The sequence below is a fragment of the Cottoperca gobio genome, chromosome 16, assembly GCF_900634415.1.
Source record: "Cottoperca gobio chromosome 16, fCotGob3.1, whole genome shotgun sequence".
NCBI classification, from domain to species: Eukaryota; Metazoa; Chordata; class Actinopteri; order Perciformes; family Bovichtidae; genus Cottoperca; species Cottoperca gobio.
This window is the reverse complement of record NC_041370.1, coordinates 9,750,021-9,766,370: the sequence shown is the minus strand read 5'-3', so window position 1 is coordinate 9,766,370 and position 16,350 is coordinate 9,750,021. Positions and strand designations below refer to the sequence as shown.

Here is a 16,350-nt window from a genome sequence, read left to right as displayed (position 1 = left end):
TTCTCCTTTTTGATAAAACATCTCCATCTTCTTCAGCACGTTTTATTTATTGTTTAACCGACGGTTTTCAGGTCCATTTTTATTTTATTTTTCTTTATGACCTTCTTCAGCACCTGTCACAGCTTTAAGGCTGTCCAGGAAATAAATGTGAAGTCTAAATTTTGACACCAATAACGATGCTTTAAAGAGGTATTTTTTAACATTTTGAGAAATACGAGTATTTGCCTTGTTGTGGAGTCGGATGAGAAGATTCGACACTTTTATGTCTGTACAGTTAATATGAAGCTACAGGCAGCAACTGGTTAGCTTAGCTTAGCTTAGCTTAGCATAGAGACTGGGTAGGGGGGGGGAACAGCTAGCCTGTTTCTCCTAAAAGAAAACTAAATCCACCTACCAGCATCTCTAAAGCTCGCCAATTAACACGTATATCTAGGTTCAAAAACATAAGTATGTTAGCAGTAAGCAGATACTCCAGGAAGTTGCTGCGCCCGGCTAAGAAGTAGCTGTTTTCCCCTGTTTACAGTCTTTGTGCTAAGCTAAGCTAAGCTAAACTAAGCGAAAGGTCTTCTAGCTCTAGCTACATATTTACCAAACAGACATGAGAATGATCTTCTCGTCTATAAGCCGATTTTCCAAAAATGTAGAACTATTCCTTTAAATTATAAAGTGTTTTTATTCTAAATTGGAACGAAAGAAGGATAAAGATAAATCACAAATGTTGCTCTAAGTGTTCTTTGTATTCTGATTATATATGCTAGGTGGCAAAGGACTAATGCTCCTGTTGGTGTTAATGGTACAGTAGTTTTTGGTAATCAGGGTTGTCATCACTGCTCCCTTCTTCTTCCTTCTATTTTAAATAAACAGGTGTATATTTTAATGAAACTGCAATGCAAAGCTAACATCTGCAAAACGAGAACAATAAGCGTGTACAGTGCTAACGTCCCCGTATTCATCAGACATGTTAGGCTTTTAATTGTTTTGATTTGCCATGCCAGGTTCACCATGATTCACAGTTAGTGAAAAAAGATCAAGAAAGACTTTGACTACTGACGACATATATTTAACACCCTGTTAAAGGGTTTTATTTTTTATTTTCTGTATGTACAATATTATTTTAGCAATATGCAATTGATTTAGGTTGACGCTGTGTGTTTCTTTTTTTTTTTTAAGATACCGTGTAAACGCTGCACTTTACACATTACCAGTGGAGATAAACGCAAACGGACATCGTCAGTACAGCATGTCTGCTTTGTCGGTTTGTAATTTATCTCAAAGAGGCCGACATTAAGCATTAAGCCAAATGAGCTGACATCATGTGTCATCTCGACACAATCTGTCACTCAGGAACTGTTCACCTAAATGTCGTAATCTCAGAATGTCGTATCAACGTCTAAACACGGCGACTTCGTTCACGCCTTGATAGACCAAAATCTGAAGACATGTGGATTGAACTGTCCGCCTGTAGCAAGAGACGAGGCCGGTGCTTCTCTAAGGTGTTATTTTTCTCTCTGTTTCTTTATGGCTACTGTGGAACTTGAAACATTTTGGAAAAAATGTGTTTTATTGTTTTAGCCTCTTTTTGTTAATGATGCTGTAATTATAAAACATCTGACTGGGGTTAACTTTAATATATGTCGTTGGTTTTGATCTTTTGTGTTTCTGTGTGTTTCTTTGAGAGCATTAATCGGGCACTTTTACACAAGCACTGCACTTACGTATAAATTCCATTTATTGCTACTTTATTCTACTCAACTTCGTGCACATTGTGCTGCACCACATTGGTGTTATTCATTGGTTTGCACAATAAAACAAAGCCGCAAAAACACAATGTATAGGCTTAAAGAAGGATTCTCACCTCAATAAGCATTATAAGCAAATACAAAAGTAATCTAATCAATAAAAGCAAACAAAGTTACCTTTATTTGATTTTACATAAACTATCATCAGTTTATAAAACATTGTACATTAATGTAGATCAAACTACAACTGTAAAATGATACTTGCATATTAATGAATCCGTAATAAAAAATCAATTAATTAACCTCGGAATATACTGTAATAGTATAACACTCACATGAGCCTTTTTATTCTGCAATATAAATACTTTTACTTGATACTTTCAGCACATTTTTGCCAATAATACTTAAGTATTTGTATGACATTTTCAATGCAGGACTTTTACTTTGAATTAATTATTTATATATTGCAGTATTGCTATTTTTACTTAAGTAAAGGCTCTGAATCTTCCATCACTTATACACACACACACACACACACACACACATACACATTACAAATGAAGAAATATCAGCATTTAGCATTTGTTTATTGGCATTATGAATATTTGTCACCACTTTAAACACCAGTACCACTGTAAACTATACACAGATTGAGACTCACACAGCTCAACAGTTAACAGTTAAAAGCTTAAACATATAAAAGGTTTGATGCAAATAAGATGTTGGTTAATGATGTACGGTATCTGAGTAAGTATATTATCATTTACTGCCAGTCAAATGTGTTTGAACTGAAATAAGAAGTGTATGGTTGAATCACAAGCAAAGGTATTTTTAATGAATTGAAAATGCTATCAGTTCAGTTTAGATCTTTTTGCAGCAATAAAAACACAATAAAACAACTGAATACATTAAAAATTCTGCTACGGTGCATGCAATACAGAATACAAGAATCTTTAAAAATAAAACAGAAATATATTAGTAAATAAAATAAAATATGTGTAATTTTCCTGGAAATGTACTCTTGTAACAGACATACAGAACTTTACACTCATCTTGCAGCTGGATCCGTCACTGGTGACATGTTTTTAGTGTAATTATATAAACATATCTTTACAGTGCACCTCCCTCTATAAGTAAATGCTAAGAGCTAGGAGTCTGAAAGCTGTCAATTAATAGGCCCTTAAAGAAAAGTAAAGATTTGAGTTCAAAGTGAAACCGAGATAAAAACATTAATTCTATCTGATGAATGCGGTTTCTTTTTACAGAGAAATTGCAGAAAAAAGCTACAGTTGTGATCGTGTTTTTTGTCAGAAAAATGTCACCGTTGCTTGATTTCTTTTACAAATTCCACAGTATTTACAAATAAAAAGTAATTGCTTGATTTAACCAAAACATGTTTGACAGGCAGTGCACATCCAGAAAAAAAGCTCTTCCTGAGCTCAGATTGTCAAAACAACAGATTAGTAAAAGCATTCAAATTAAGAACAAAAGGCGGACGACACCGCCAGATCAAATGTGCTGCAAAAACCGTATATGACCCAGAGAGTCCCATCATGTGATGCTTTGCTTTGGAGCATATAATTGTCACTGCTGCCCCCCCCCCCCCAACATTTAACCCTTGTGCCTCACTTGCTCTGATGTCCAAAAAAACCAGCAATAAAATTATATATTAAAATGATATACCGGTAGTTCATTCTTTCAATTTAGCAGTCGGGTGACTTCCTGTCCTTTAAGATATCAGTGAACAGCCAGTCATCCTCGTGCGGCGGTGTCAGTATGGGACGGTGCTCAGGATTATTAAGCGGGACAGAGAATGATTGAGCAACGCCCTCAAATGGTGTAAAGTTTGGGTTATTTTCACAATTTACCAGCATACAGGGCCTCTCCTCTTGAGGTTGCTGGTACGTCTGCAGCTCTGAGGTGTCGTAGTGGTAGCAGATCGAGGAGGGGAGCTGGTCTTGGACGATGTCTGCCTCTTGGTTTGGCTTAAAAAATTTAAACTGTATCTCTGCAGCATCTTCATTTTGTCTCTGCGCCTGCGAGCTCCTCTGGAAGGGGTTCATGGTCAATCCCTGATCTTCATGATAACTGTATTCATATCTGTACTCGCCTGTCTCACAGTGTCGATCCTCCACCTCGGATCTGTCGCTGAAACTATCTGCAAATCCAACACCATCAGCCCCGACTTCCTGCGCAGCGTCACCTTGGCATTCACAGATGCTTTTAAAATAGGCCTCGACATCCATGCAGCCTAAGTCCTTACCACCAACGCTGAAAAGATCCATAATATCTGTCCACTGGCTCTCTGAAATGTCCGCAATGCTCTGAGATGAGATGTCTGTGAACATCTGGATGGAGAAGTCGCAGGACGAGTCGAGAGACAACGGAGAGAGCGAAGGAGAGATGTCCACATTTTGGCCGAACTGAATGAAACTAGCGTCCTGCTGAGTTGAGTCTTCGGAGAAGTTGTTGGCTGTCTTCAGCTGACTTCCATCGTTGTAACACTCAGTATGAAGGAGCTCTTCACCTTTTGGGGAGCTTATACATGACAATGATGAGGATAGCGGACTCGCTTTTTTCTGCCTCTCATTGCTCTTGATGTTCTTTCTAGCGGTGCAGGTGGTGGGCTGTGATTTGGGGTGTCGTTTCCAAAGTTGACCCGAGTCCGGCTGCTTCTTTTCACTGATTTCAGTTGCATGTGAGCCGACAGAGACGTCACTTCTAGACTTAGAGATGCCATCTGCATCTGTGTGAGCGCTGCATTTCTCTCGGTCTTGTAGATCACCACCTTGGGGTGGGCTACCTGACTGGTCCAGTGTCTCCGGCTTCTGTGATGGCGGAGACGATATGTTTTTTTTCTCCTCCTTACAACAAAGAGCAGATGCCTGCCGGTTGTTTGCTTCTTCTATGTCTGCAAACTTTCTGTTGCGAGACGAGGAGAAAGATTAAATATTAAACAACAGTATGTTTACGTGTAACCTCAAAGGAATAGTCGCCAAGAGTTAGATGAAAAGATCGATACCACTCTCATGTCAGTACGTTAAACACGCCGCCGCAGCCAGTTAGCGTAGCTTAGCACAAATATTGTAAACAGGGGGAAACAGCTACCCTGGCTCTGTCCAACAGTTATCCAACTATCATTTTGTTTCATTTGTTTTAGGCTGTACAAAACTAAAGTGAAAAACCGTCACGTTGCGGTTTTACAGGGGGTTATATGTTATTACTGCTATTACTATATAGCAAGGGGCATTGACTTTCTGGGGTCTGGCAGCCTCATGATTTTATTAGTGTTTGTGCTAAGCTAAGCTAACAGGCTGCTGGCTGTATCTTCATATTCACCGTATGGATAAGAAAGTGGTTTTGCATTCGCAGAATTTTAGAATTTCTAGAGGTCGAAGAGGTGAAAAGTATCCAGACTCAGAAAACATATACACATTTGTGAAACATTTTGGTGCTTTTCTGAAGCTCCCACATACCTCTGGATCATGTTGTGCAGGAAGCGACGGTGGTTGACTTGGCGTTTGGACGGTCGGTTCTTCCTGGGTTTCTGGAGAGTCCTCATCATGTGACTCGCTGCTGAAGTTACAAAGGTGTAGAGGTCACGACCCCACGGGACCCCTCGCTTCAACCCGGGCTCCAGAGACACAGAGATGGATGGTCGCATGGCTGAAAGAATGAGACACGGGGGAAATGAAGACATGAAAGAACTAAAAAATCTGAGAAAAGACTAAATTGTGTTGAAATCAGATCAAGTGTATTGCACGTTGAGTGATTTAACATGAGGAAAATATTAAGAAAGTATCTCTTACAAACACCTTTAAATCATTGTACTCAAGTATTTCCATTTTTTGCCACTTTATACTGTAAGTGCTACATTTCAGAGTGAAATATTGTAGTTTTTACTCTATTACATTGATTTCACAGCTGTAGTTACTCTGCAGATTAAGTTATAATATACAAAACCTATGCTGAGTTTATAAAATACAATGCATAACAGGTTAATCTACTCAACAGTACAGTGTATGACTTAAAGACTGCGTCACCTCTACCAGCTGCAACATGAAATGCTGCATTAATACTAATCCAATTATATGCACATAGATCAACATATAACACCACTGGGAGACATGTTATGCATAACAATTTGACTTTAAGTACATTTTACTGCTAATACAAATGTACTTTTACTTAACATTTTGAATGCAGGACTTTGAATGCAGTATTTTTACATTATGGTATTTCTACTTAAGTAAAATGTGTGAATTAATTTCACCCCACTGTTATTACCGGTACGTAGAGTATTGATAAATTAGACACATACAGTAACTGCTGTTTGTTTAGTTTTGTTCAAGTTCAATACAAGAATGAAATAAAATCATGTATACCTTAATCCTCGTCAGGCTGCTGTGTGTCTTCGTATCTTCCTACAAACACTGAGGACTCAGCCTGACGGAGGCGAGCTGCCTCCGAGAGAGAGGTGTGGTAATTACATTGTTGATGTGCGTCTTTGCAGGTATTGTGTGTCTGTGTGCTCAAATTAAGTCAAGTGACAAAAGCGCTCAATTCGAATGCACAAATTCCCCCTTTTTTTCCCCAGCAGCATGAATAGAAAACAACTTGACAAATTGATAGTGGGAGAGGAAGTGAGACACGATGAGAGGCTCTGAAAAGAAAGAGGCAATTATCTGAGAAGTCAACCGCTCGTGGAGTTGTGGGCACACGTCTCCATTGTGTGCCGCACTAAAGGCAGCTTGTTAAATACTGGGAGACACAAACGCACCAGTTGAGACAGTTAACAAGCCCTTAATTGATCAGCTTAAACTCTGGCCCTAATTATCACATTCTCAGAGGGAAGAGCTAAGATGGTTGCTAGTAGCTTTAATTGACCTTTGCAATTCAATAGCACACCTTCCATGTAGAGAATTTTACATATCTATGGCAGCAGGTGGGTGGAGAGAGACCGTTTCTTGTCTTTCATCCAGAATCTCATTGAGATATGTTGTCTTGTGTTTCTTCTTACATTGCTTTGTGTTCCTGGTTAGCTGTCTTATTTTCATAATGTGATCATTTTTGTTGCATTTTCAAATCTGGAAACAGGAACATGTGACATTAACAACATAGAACTCAGACAGATATTCCCATTTCCAGTGTAGCACGGCTTAACTTTATAATAATTGTTGTTATTATATATCATCTACTATTTTGTATTATTATTATTACTACAATTTTTTATTTTTGGTCTTGCGTTTTTTTGTATATATATATATATATATATATATCAATTAATATGACTATCATTACCTTAATGGTTATTTATTATATATAATTATTACATATCTTTATTACTCTGCAGTTAGTGGTGTTATTATCGTTTTTATTGTTATACACTATTGTTTGTTATTTCTCTATGTAGCAACATTTAGCAATATATTATCATTATCTTATCTACCATTACTTATTATTATTGTTATTATTATTATTATCACTACTATATTATTGATCCTGTATTTGTTTTTCTCTCTCTCCTTCTTAAATTGATCCTCAATTACTCTTACTCTGTAATGGTTGTTGTTGTTGTTTTTTCTTTTAATTATTTATCTTCCCTCATTTTTATTTTTATTTTTACTGTCTGTCTTTCTGTCTGTCTGTCTGTCTGTCTGTCTGTCTGTCTGTCTGTCTGTCTAAATATGTGTAAAAGTCACTAATGGTCTGGAGGATGGGAAGGTGGGAGGGACAGGACGGTAAGGGAACACGGGGAGGGGCAGAAGTAGCGACTTCACCTATATCTGTAATATATATTAATATTTAATAAAACTTCAATTAACAAAACATTAACAATAATACACTGACTACAGATAAGTACCTCATACAACCCCCCACTATCCCTATAAAAGCACTTTATCTCAAACAGCTTTCTGGCTTCTTTGATGCAACAACTCAATTTACCCAAAGCTCAGAAGCTGTAGGAGTGGCAGCTAGCCTATTTATAGTGACACCAGCACATGTGCCTCTGACCAGAGAGCTGCTCAGCTAACTTTCTGCTGTGGTTTCAACTTCAACACTATACCAAGTGGCAAAAATTAGTGGTAAGTTCGTTTTACTGTTCTACACGGACGTGAATCAAGTGTTTTATGAGGTATAAGAGGCCTTAAAAAACCCTGTGTGCAATGGGCACTGTTACTGGAGCATTAGTCAGTTTTCTCAGTCTACGTAAATGAATATGTTGACGGGTTTTTCACAACCTCTCTACTGTCTGCTGCTTTTCCTCACATCTGTTATTTTCTCATATTCTTCTCCGGGCTGATAAAGGTCTTATCACACTTTCTGAGCAACAGTGGCAGAACTTTGACCTGGTGAGAAGACCTCCATGTCAGCTCCTCCTCCTTCTCGTCCAGCAGAACCAATCAGAAAGGAGCTTCGAGTCTCTTTGGCTTTGCTGATATAAGGAGAGCTTCACTGAAAGGTAGGTTTACTACTTCTTGGGCAAAAGTCGTAACGTAAAGTTGGTTAAGACGGAACAAATATCATTTTCAATATGTCATTTAGATCACTATTAGCAGGGGATGTAGGCTGTAGTTGGCCACCATTCATAATTTCCTTTAACATTTTATGTTTCACCTTTATTTGACCAGGAGAGTCCCATAGAGATTTATTTTTTAAGAGAGACCTGGCCAAGAGAAGCAGCAGCATAAATAAAAAGACGAGTTACGATTTTACATGATTTTAACCAGATACATTTAAAAACATTGACATCTTAAGGAATCTGCCTGTACTTCTTCCATTTTAGATTCAAATTTCTTTAACATTTATCTCATTTGAACATGTATTTAAGAAAATATAAGATATTATTTTTTATCACAACAGGGAAATGTGCAGTTTTACAGCAGCAAAGAGTACAAATGTATAATAAATAAGTAAACATTTAAAAAACAAAATATATTAGGCATACTGAATATTGAATTCAATTCATTCTTCCTACTTCCTCCAAAAATGTAATATATTAAATTGTGTCAGGTTTTTCACCATGAGCCGGGCCTGGGCGGTGTTCAAGGCTCACCCCTACGTCAGTAACGTGCTGGGATACACCACGCTGTTCGCCTCTGCTGACCTCATACACCAGAGCGTGCTGGGTGGGAAACATGCAGAAGGATCCACGTCACAGGATTCTGCCGGCATCAACTGGTGTCAGACGGCTCGGGTGGCGACTGTTGGCTTCTGTTTCCATGCCAACTTCAACTACCACTGGCTGCGAGCGCTGGAGCGGATGCTGCCGGGAGGCGGAGTGAGGGCGGTGACTGGGAAGGTTGTGGTGGATCAGCTGATCGCAGCTCCTCTCACCATCAGTGCCTTTTATATTGGTAAGGGTGTCACAAAGCCTCTTTAAGTGATGTATATAAAAAATACTCAAAACTCTTAAAAATAGCAACATTTCTTACTTTATTCATCCGATATAGTTGACTCCCACCCCAAAAAAAGAACATCTGAATCACCCCTAAATGACCCAGCTGGTGTAATGTGTGTACTCAGGTCATTTACCCTACTTAAGTATTAATACCACAATGTAGAAAATAATCTTACAAGTAAAAGTCCTGCACTCAAAATCTTACGAGGTAGAAGTACTCATTGTGCAAAAATAATATAAATTATTGGATTATAATTATTGATGCATTAATGTTTCATCACTTTGATTTTTCCAGCTGGTAAAAGTGGAGCTATTTTTAATTACTTTATGTACTGCTGTGTAATTTTTATATAAATTTGAATATACATGTAGTTACAACACATCTGACAATATTACAAGTATTAAAAATAAAGTGTATAAGTGAGTAATCCTCATGATTCTTTGCACTTTTTGTAAGTCGCTTTGGACAAAAGCGTCAGCTAAATGAACTGTAATGTAATGTAAAAGTGGGTTTGAACAATGCTTATCCACACAACATGTATTTCTAACAATGGATCTATCAAAGAATCAGTAAAATATTTAACAGCCACCTCAACTTTTAGGTTTAAGTTTACTAGAAAACAAAGAAGACCTGTTTGAAGACTGGAGACAGAAATTCTGGACATCTTACAAGGTAAACATACAGTTATTGTTAGACTAGTATTTATTCCTAAAATGAAATACATCTTTTCTGTCTGTCTACTTATCTATAAATCTTCCTCTCTTTAGACTGGAGTGGTATTTTGGTCCACAATGCAGGTGAGATATTGTTGTATTTGTCCCATCATCGGTCACACATACAGTATATGAACTGATGTAGAATAACATATTTTTCACCATCTCAGGTAGTGAACTTTACCCTGGTCCCCCCTGTGGCACGCACTGTGTTTGTGGGAGGCATCGCACTGACTTTCACTATCTTCCTGTGTCACCTCAGACAGCAGAGTGGCCGCAAACTCGAATAAACTTGAGATCGTCAACTCCATGATGCAAGTTTTTGTATTGAATGACTGTGACATTAGAAAAATGCTTATTTAAGGGCAGAGTTCAGTTGCAAAGACATACTGAGAAAACAAGGGAACATAAATGTACTTTATTGATCCCAAATTGGGAAATTCTAGAAAAATAAGTTGTCATCTCTGTGAATCAGCTGATTATCCCTCATAGGTTATTGTTCAGCTGTGATTTCTTTCTCGTTTCAACAGAATACTGTATCCAAATGTGAATTATTGATGCAACAGAGTTTAATTCTGCTGGTCTAATCTTTCCCCCAGAGGAAACAGAACTATTAAATCCATATTTTACTGTCTCAGTGTGTCATACTGGAATAACGTTGTCAATGTTGCCATACATTTTTAATCTATGAAACTAAAATAAGATATTGTTTAATTATTTTAATTTGTGATTTTTCTTATCTTTTCGAGAAATGTAAAGCAAATTGTATAGTGTAAACAATTTGTTTTGAATATAAACATGCTGAACATGAACTTCATATGTTTGGCACCTCTTATTGCTATAAGGAGTTTTTATTTGATTAGGGACAGTACACAAATGATTGGGGTTGGGAGGGGCGCTGAACCATAGATCTGAAACAAACAAACATTTATGGCAAACAAGGCGAAAATGCAAACACTCTCTATTTGAATAATAATCACCTGTTCTGAGGAAGGAGGGCATGCAATTCCCGGAAGGTACATTGTTACTTTATTTATAGAGATCTATGAATCAAATGTGGTTATCAGCACATATTTTGGGCTATTTATAACTGTTTAGTTTGACTGTCTGAAGTCCTTAAAAACACAGTGAAAAAGAACACTCATAAATATTGAGAAATAAATCAAGAAAACCTTGCACTCTTCAGAGCAATCTTATCATGGAAATGCTTCTTAAACTGAGTATTATAAAACATTGATGACTGTATTATAAACCAAAGACTTCAGATCACTTATCACTGCACTGTAGTGAACTATATTGGACCACATTCCCTGAAGACGTATGCTATAATTACAAAATTATGCTTTAGAAAGAGACGCTCCAGGCAGAATCATCGTTTTTTTGCGTCTCTGGATTTCTTTCAAAATTCAGAATTCATATATGCATATTTAAACATAACATTTCAAAAAGTTGATATAATACAAAAAATAATTGTCTTACTGTAAGTAATCAACTGGGGAAGTGTCATTATATCAATTAGGTAAAATGTTTACCCTATTCACCTTATATGTATTGATAAAAAAATAAAATAAAAAAATAAATAATCTGTCTTGCCTCTCCCCACCACTGGAGGAACTGTCCTGTAGGAACAGCATCCCCCGTAGCCAATCAGAGACCCGAGATTTCAGGCACAGTCTTTATCGCGAGACCTCAGCTCTTCCTTTTCCCTTTTCGCTCTGAGCCCAAGATGGTAGGTGCTGCTAGAAGAAAATGTAAAATACAATAGCTTGACTATCCACGATCATCCTCTGAATTAAACTATATTATGTTCTTAACGGCAACCTGTACATGTTGTAAACATAATCAACGCTACAGTCCTGTCATGATTTCGTGTTATTCGATAATGTAAACGATACTAGCTTACCTCTTTGGTTCCTATGTCCAGGCAGCCGCTTCACGCCTTGAGGTTGATCAGAAACGAGCTTTAAAAGTCGTTCAGAATCCGGAATATAATGTTGAACGATCATTTCTATTTCTCCAAAGTTAACGCTTGTTTCAAAATGTGTAATTCAGCCGTACTTTCAAAGTGTAAAGTTGTTTACTGTGCCACTCGTGATAGCAGTTAGCTGTGTAGAGTCAACGTGTGAACCGGCCTGTACTAACGTTACATGTTGACCTGTTTATTAACTTACAGGGACGTAACTGTTTTATTTGTGATATAAATTCTGCTCAGTTGTTCAAATGTTGTTGTGGTAGACTACTTTAAATTACAATGTAAGACTAGCAATAGCCCCTGTGTGTAATAGATGCCATTAGGTGTTAATTTAACAGTTACAAAATGAACTAATCTGACATAGGCTGCTTATTAATGCATTACTCTTTGATATTCTATTAATGTTTGTTTACTTTTCTAGGGAGTTGACATCAGACACAACAAGGACCGTAAGGTGCACAGGAAAGAGCCAAAGAGCCAGGATATCTACCTGAGGCTCTTGGTCAAGGTAATTTATATTCACACATTATGCTTTACTCATTTGAAGAAGAAAACGCTAGTATTAATCCTGTAATGTTTGGCACATTAAATTCTGAGTAGATGTCTTGTAAAGCTTCACTACTGTCTGTCACATGAGGTTCCTAACCATCCTGCTGGGTTCTTACAGTTGTACAGGTTCCTGGCCCGTCGCTGTAATGCTCCCTTCAACAAGGTCATCCTGAGGAGGCTCTTCATGAGCAGGACCAACAGGCCACCAATCTCAATCTCTCGTCTGGTCAGTTCCAAGTCTCTCATCCTGTCCACCACTAATGAATCCTTCTTTCACTCTTATTAGTATATTATTTAAAACACCATCACAATGTAAACTTGCGCTATAAACACATCGGCAAAGACTGCGATGTTGGTTGTAAGATTATTGGTAGGAAACCGCATTTTAATTTAGTAACTTTCTTTTTTTAATTTGTTCTTTTTGTATATAGTTCAACGTGAGATAAGGGAATGTTGAACCATTTCATTTTCTTGTTCAAAGCAATTTGTATTTTTAGCAGTTGAGTTCACTCCAATGTCCGTTTATTTATGCCAAGTAATATCGCTATCGGGATATTAAACGTCAGCACATATTTTCCTCATATCGTGCTGCCCTACTTATTGGATCTGTCTAACCTATGAAGACTGAAATGCATTTTTGGCAAAGTAAATTTGGTTTGAATGTTTTTAAGGATGCACAGATTCGATCCACTGGATCAGTATGTGACAGATCCACATCGTACAGTTTCTTTGTTATCAGTTTTAGTCAGTCACCGTGGGCTGATGACTTTGTTTTTAGTGACGCAGCATCCCCCGCCTCATTTAACCTTACTTACAAAATATCCAATAAGTTTTATACAGTGAATCATACAGAATTAAAACAATTGGGAAGAAAGGAGCACGGGTAATGGCTTGGGACTTGGTATCAGTGGATAAGCTAAACGTGAAGCTTCTGTAAAGTTGCATATGCGCATTGTTTTCTTGGTCTGTTCTACTTTCCAATTGCTCTGAATTTTGTGATGTAGTTTGTATTGGGTTAACAGTTGGATATAATTTAAGTCTGTTCCTATTTGGCTCTATTTAATGTGATTAAACATCTGACTTGGCTTCCTTTGCAAACAGATCCGTAAGATGAAGAAAGCTGGCCGTGAGAACAGAATCGCTGTTGTTGTGGGATCCGTCACTGATGATGTCAGGATTCAGGATATCCCCAAACTCAAGGTAATCCCTCTTTTTAGAATGGCAGAATTCACCTATTGGTGTTTCTCATTTTTAAAATAAATCCTTCAGTCATTGGCGGATCTTCCCTCAACCCTTATGTCGGTCAATGTCTCTGAGATCGTCCTCAATTTCCTGTTTCTTCTCCCACAGATCTGCGCTCTGAGAGTCACCGATGGTGCCCGCCGCAGGATCCTGAAAGCAGGCGGTCAGGTGATGACCTTTGACCAGCTGGCTTTGGCTTCTCCCAAAGGACAGGGCACAGTGCTGCTGTCAGGTAACTAAATGTTATATTTAATTTTTAATACCATGATGAAATTGGAATAGATGTAAGCAATCGTCCCACTGCTGACTTTAGTCCACATATCTATTTTAGTTTCACACTGGCATGTTCTACTTAAGGAGGCACTTGTGAGGGAACTTGGTTTGTAATGTTAACATTAAAAGAATATTGAGGAAAGCAGGTTTTTATCTATATTCTTAGCTGAAATGCTAAAAACTGCCAGCCTCAGTGCCAGTGAGTTTTATGGAAGAAATCATTTGGTGCTTGTTTTCAGTAAATAAATGTATCTCGTATATTAAATTTGAAAAGACTGCATGTGTCAACTGTCAAAATGTTTTTCTTGCCAACAATCTAAAGAATATTCACCTGTTAACACAATGAGGTGCACATGTTTGTTTTTCTGTTTCGTATACTGTTCACTCTGGACATATAAATGGATATTTTAATGAGGCCACATGTAAACTGATAGATTGCTAAAACTGCAATTCATCATGTCACAAGTTCAATAAAATCTTAGGAAAGTAATTAATACGGCAAATGTATTTTTAAATATCACATTTCATTCTCAACATTATAATTTCTTTTTTTAAACATCTTCTCATCAGAACTGTTATAGAAGTGAAGCCACTCTTAAGCTCTGAACTCAAATGTGCAAAAATTAAATGTATGAAGGAGAGTATGGTTTTGAAATGTATTTGCTTTTAATCCTTAACATTTGTTTGTTCTTCAGGACCCCGTAAAGGCAGAGAGGTATACAGGCACTTTGGAAAAGCCCCTGGAACTCCTCACAGCCACACCAAGTATGTATACAGTTGATGTGTTTCTGTCTTCAAACTAAAAACTAAATGCTTAACTTGGGCTGTTTCAACAAATAATAAGATTTTGATCAGATTGATACCAGGCTATCAAATAGGCCCGACTAGAAGACAATGGACTAATGGAAATAACGCGTGGAAAAGTGGGGTTTTCACATTCAGCATCTTCTGTTTTTTAGTGGATTATCCATAAGTAGAAACCTAACTCTTATACAACACTACAAAATAATATATAATTTAAATCACAGATTTAATAACTTCATGTAATTAGATTACATCTTCAATTGTCTAAGCAACTATCATTCTCCTGTAGAGGCAAGTAATCAAGTTTTTGTAGAGGGGAAAAGCACAGGTACAACTAATAACATGAATCTTCACTTTGTTCTTAAGTGTGCTAGTAAGCACAAGACCCTGGTACACTGCTCTTAATCTGAGTGCTGTTATAAACGGAGTGGTTTTCTGAGGAGGGTAGATGTATTCGTTTGGAGAGGATGGGTTTTTTCACAGCAGGCATTTTGACTTCTTAGTAGAAAAGACATGTTACTATTAAAATCACTGTTATATTAAGTTGCCACAATAAACTGACAGCATGTGCATTGCCAGCATCTCAAAATTAAAGCAGCTAAATTGATTTCACTCGTGTTTAATTTAATATTTTGCTGTGACGTAAAAGGCCTATAGTTTCTGGCTGAATCCAAATGATGTACATGTGTAAATAACAAAACATCCTAAATCCTAATAGACATTTATACCATGGCAAAGGAAAACTTAGGTTTTGAGTGTTATAAAAATAATATTGAAGAATTTGACACACGAAACCAATGCCATTAAGCTCCATTGTATAACTAAGTTTCAATCAATGCTTTGTCAGAAGACAAGAGTAGTTGGCGCTCAAGTAAGAGGGGAAATGGTAGCGTAGCCTCTTAAACCCTTTTTAGTGATAGTGAGATTCAATCAAACTGTATTTTTATAGCACGTTTCAAACTAATATAATGCACTTTAGTGATCAACAACATTTTGTGTGTTGGATAGTAAAATGTTAATAAAAATAAAATGTATCGCAACAATTAAATGTCCATAAAACGATAGATTAAAAATAAATAGCAATAATAGAATAACTATAAATTATGAAAGCCAGAATAAATAGATGGGTTTTCAGTTAATGTTAAAAAATATATCCATTTCCAGCTTTCCTCAGATCCTCTAAAAGCAGCATTGCCAAATGTTTTACTTCAGCTTTGTGAAACACCTATAAGAGAAAAATCAGAGGTCTTCTTGGTTCATAAATTAAAAGCATTTCTGAGAGGTATTCTGGCGCACGGAAATGTAGCGCCTTTATTAAATCATTTTGAAAGTCGATACAAAGTCTAGCCTGCTAGTTATAAAAACATCTGCTCATAAAGAGCGATAGATCGATTGTGAATAGTGACTGCTAGGTAGGGTTTTGCAGTAATTTTGTAAGACAGCTTTAATGTACAGAACATTTATATTGTGTTTATATGAATGTTGTATTTTATACTTAACTTTTCTTTCTCTTCTACAGGCCCTACATCCGCTCCAAGGGCAGGAAGTTCGAGAGAGCTCGTGGTCGCAGAGCCAGCCGTGGCTACAAGAACTAATCTTGTCTGTCTTTGTTTTCCATGCAATCTGATACAAATAAAAAGATCGACTGTACAAAA

At 37.2% G+C, this 16,350-nt stretch overlaps 2 protein-coding genes across 2 annotated transcripts; both read left to right on the top strand.

The window, feature by feature from the left end:
* Positions 1–7,742: 7,742 nt before the first annotated feature.
* On the top strand, positions 7,743–10,520 carry LOC115021599 (mpv17-like protein). Its single transcript, XM_029452124.1, has 6 exons — positions 7,743–7,825; positions 8,049–8,202; positions 8,754–9,097; positions 9,744–9,814; positions 9,910–9,939; positions 10,026–10,520. The coding sequence occupies exons 3-6, from the start codon at positions 8,764–8,766 to the stop codon at positions 10,143–10,145; spliced, it is 555 nt and encodes a 184-aa protein (XP_029307984.1). The 5' UTR covers positions 7,743–7,825; positions 8,049–8,202; positions 8,754–8,763; the 3' UTR covers positions 10,146–10,520.
* A 952-nt stretch (positions 10,521–11,472) lies between these two features.
* Positions 11,473–16,345, top strand: rpl18 (ribosomal protein L18). The gene is made up of 7 exons (XM_029452558.1): positions 11,473–11,584; positions 12,249–12,335; positions 12,495–12,602; positions 13,478–13,576; positions 13,727–13,850; positions 14,587–14,656; positions 16,215–16,345. The coding sequence occupies exons 1-7, from the start codon at positions 11,582–11,584 to the stop codon at positions 16,288–16,290; spliced, it is 567 nt and encodes a 188-aa protein (XP_029308418.1). The 5' UTR covers positions 11,473–11,581; the 3' UTR covers positions 16,291–16,345.
* The last annotated feature ends 5 nt before the right edge of the window (positions 16,346–16,350 follow it).

Excerpts from the sequence above, each read along its gene's own strand:
- LOC115021599 (XM_029452124.1), top strand. The coding sequence starts at position 8,764 with ATGAGCCGGGCCTGGGCGGTGTTCAAGGCTCACCCCTACGTCAGTAAC. Across the intron at positions 9,098-9,743 it reads CATCAGTGCCTTTTATATTG|GTTTAAGTTTACTAGAAAAC; the intron begins GTAAGGGTGTCA and ends CTCAACTTTTAG. Across the intron at positions 9,815-9,909 it reads AATTCTGGACATCTTACAAG|ACTGGAGTGGTATTTTGGTC; the intron begins GTAAACATACAG and ends TCCTCTCTTTAG.
- rpl18 (XM_029452558.1), top strand. Across the intron at positions 12,603-13,477 it reads CAATCTCAATCTCTCGTCTG|ATCCGTAAGATGAAGAAAGC; the intron begins GTCAGTTCCAAG and ends CTTTGCAAACAG. Across the intron at positions 13,851-14,586 it reads GGGCACAGTGCTGCTGTCAG|GACCCCGTAAAGGCAGAGAG; the intron begins GTAACTAAATGT and ends TTTGTTCTTCAG.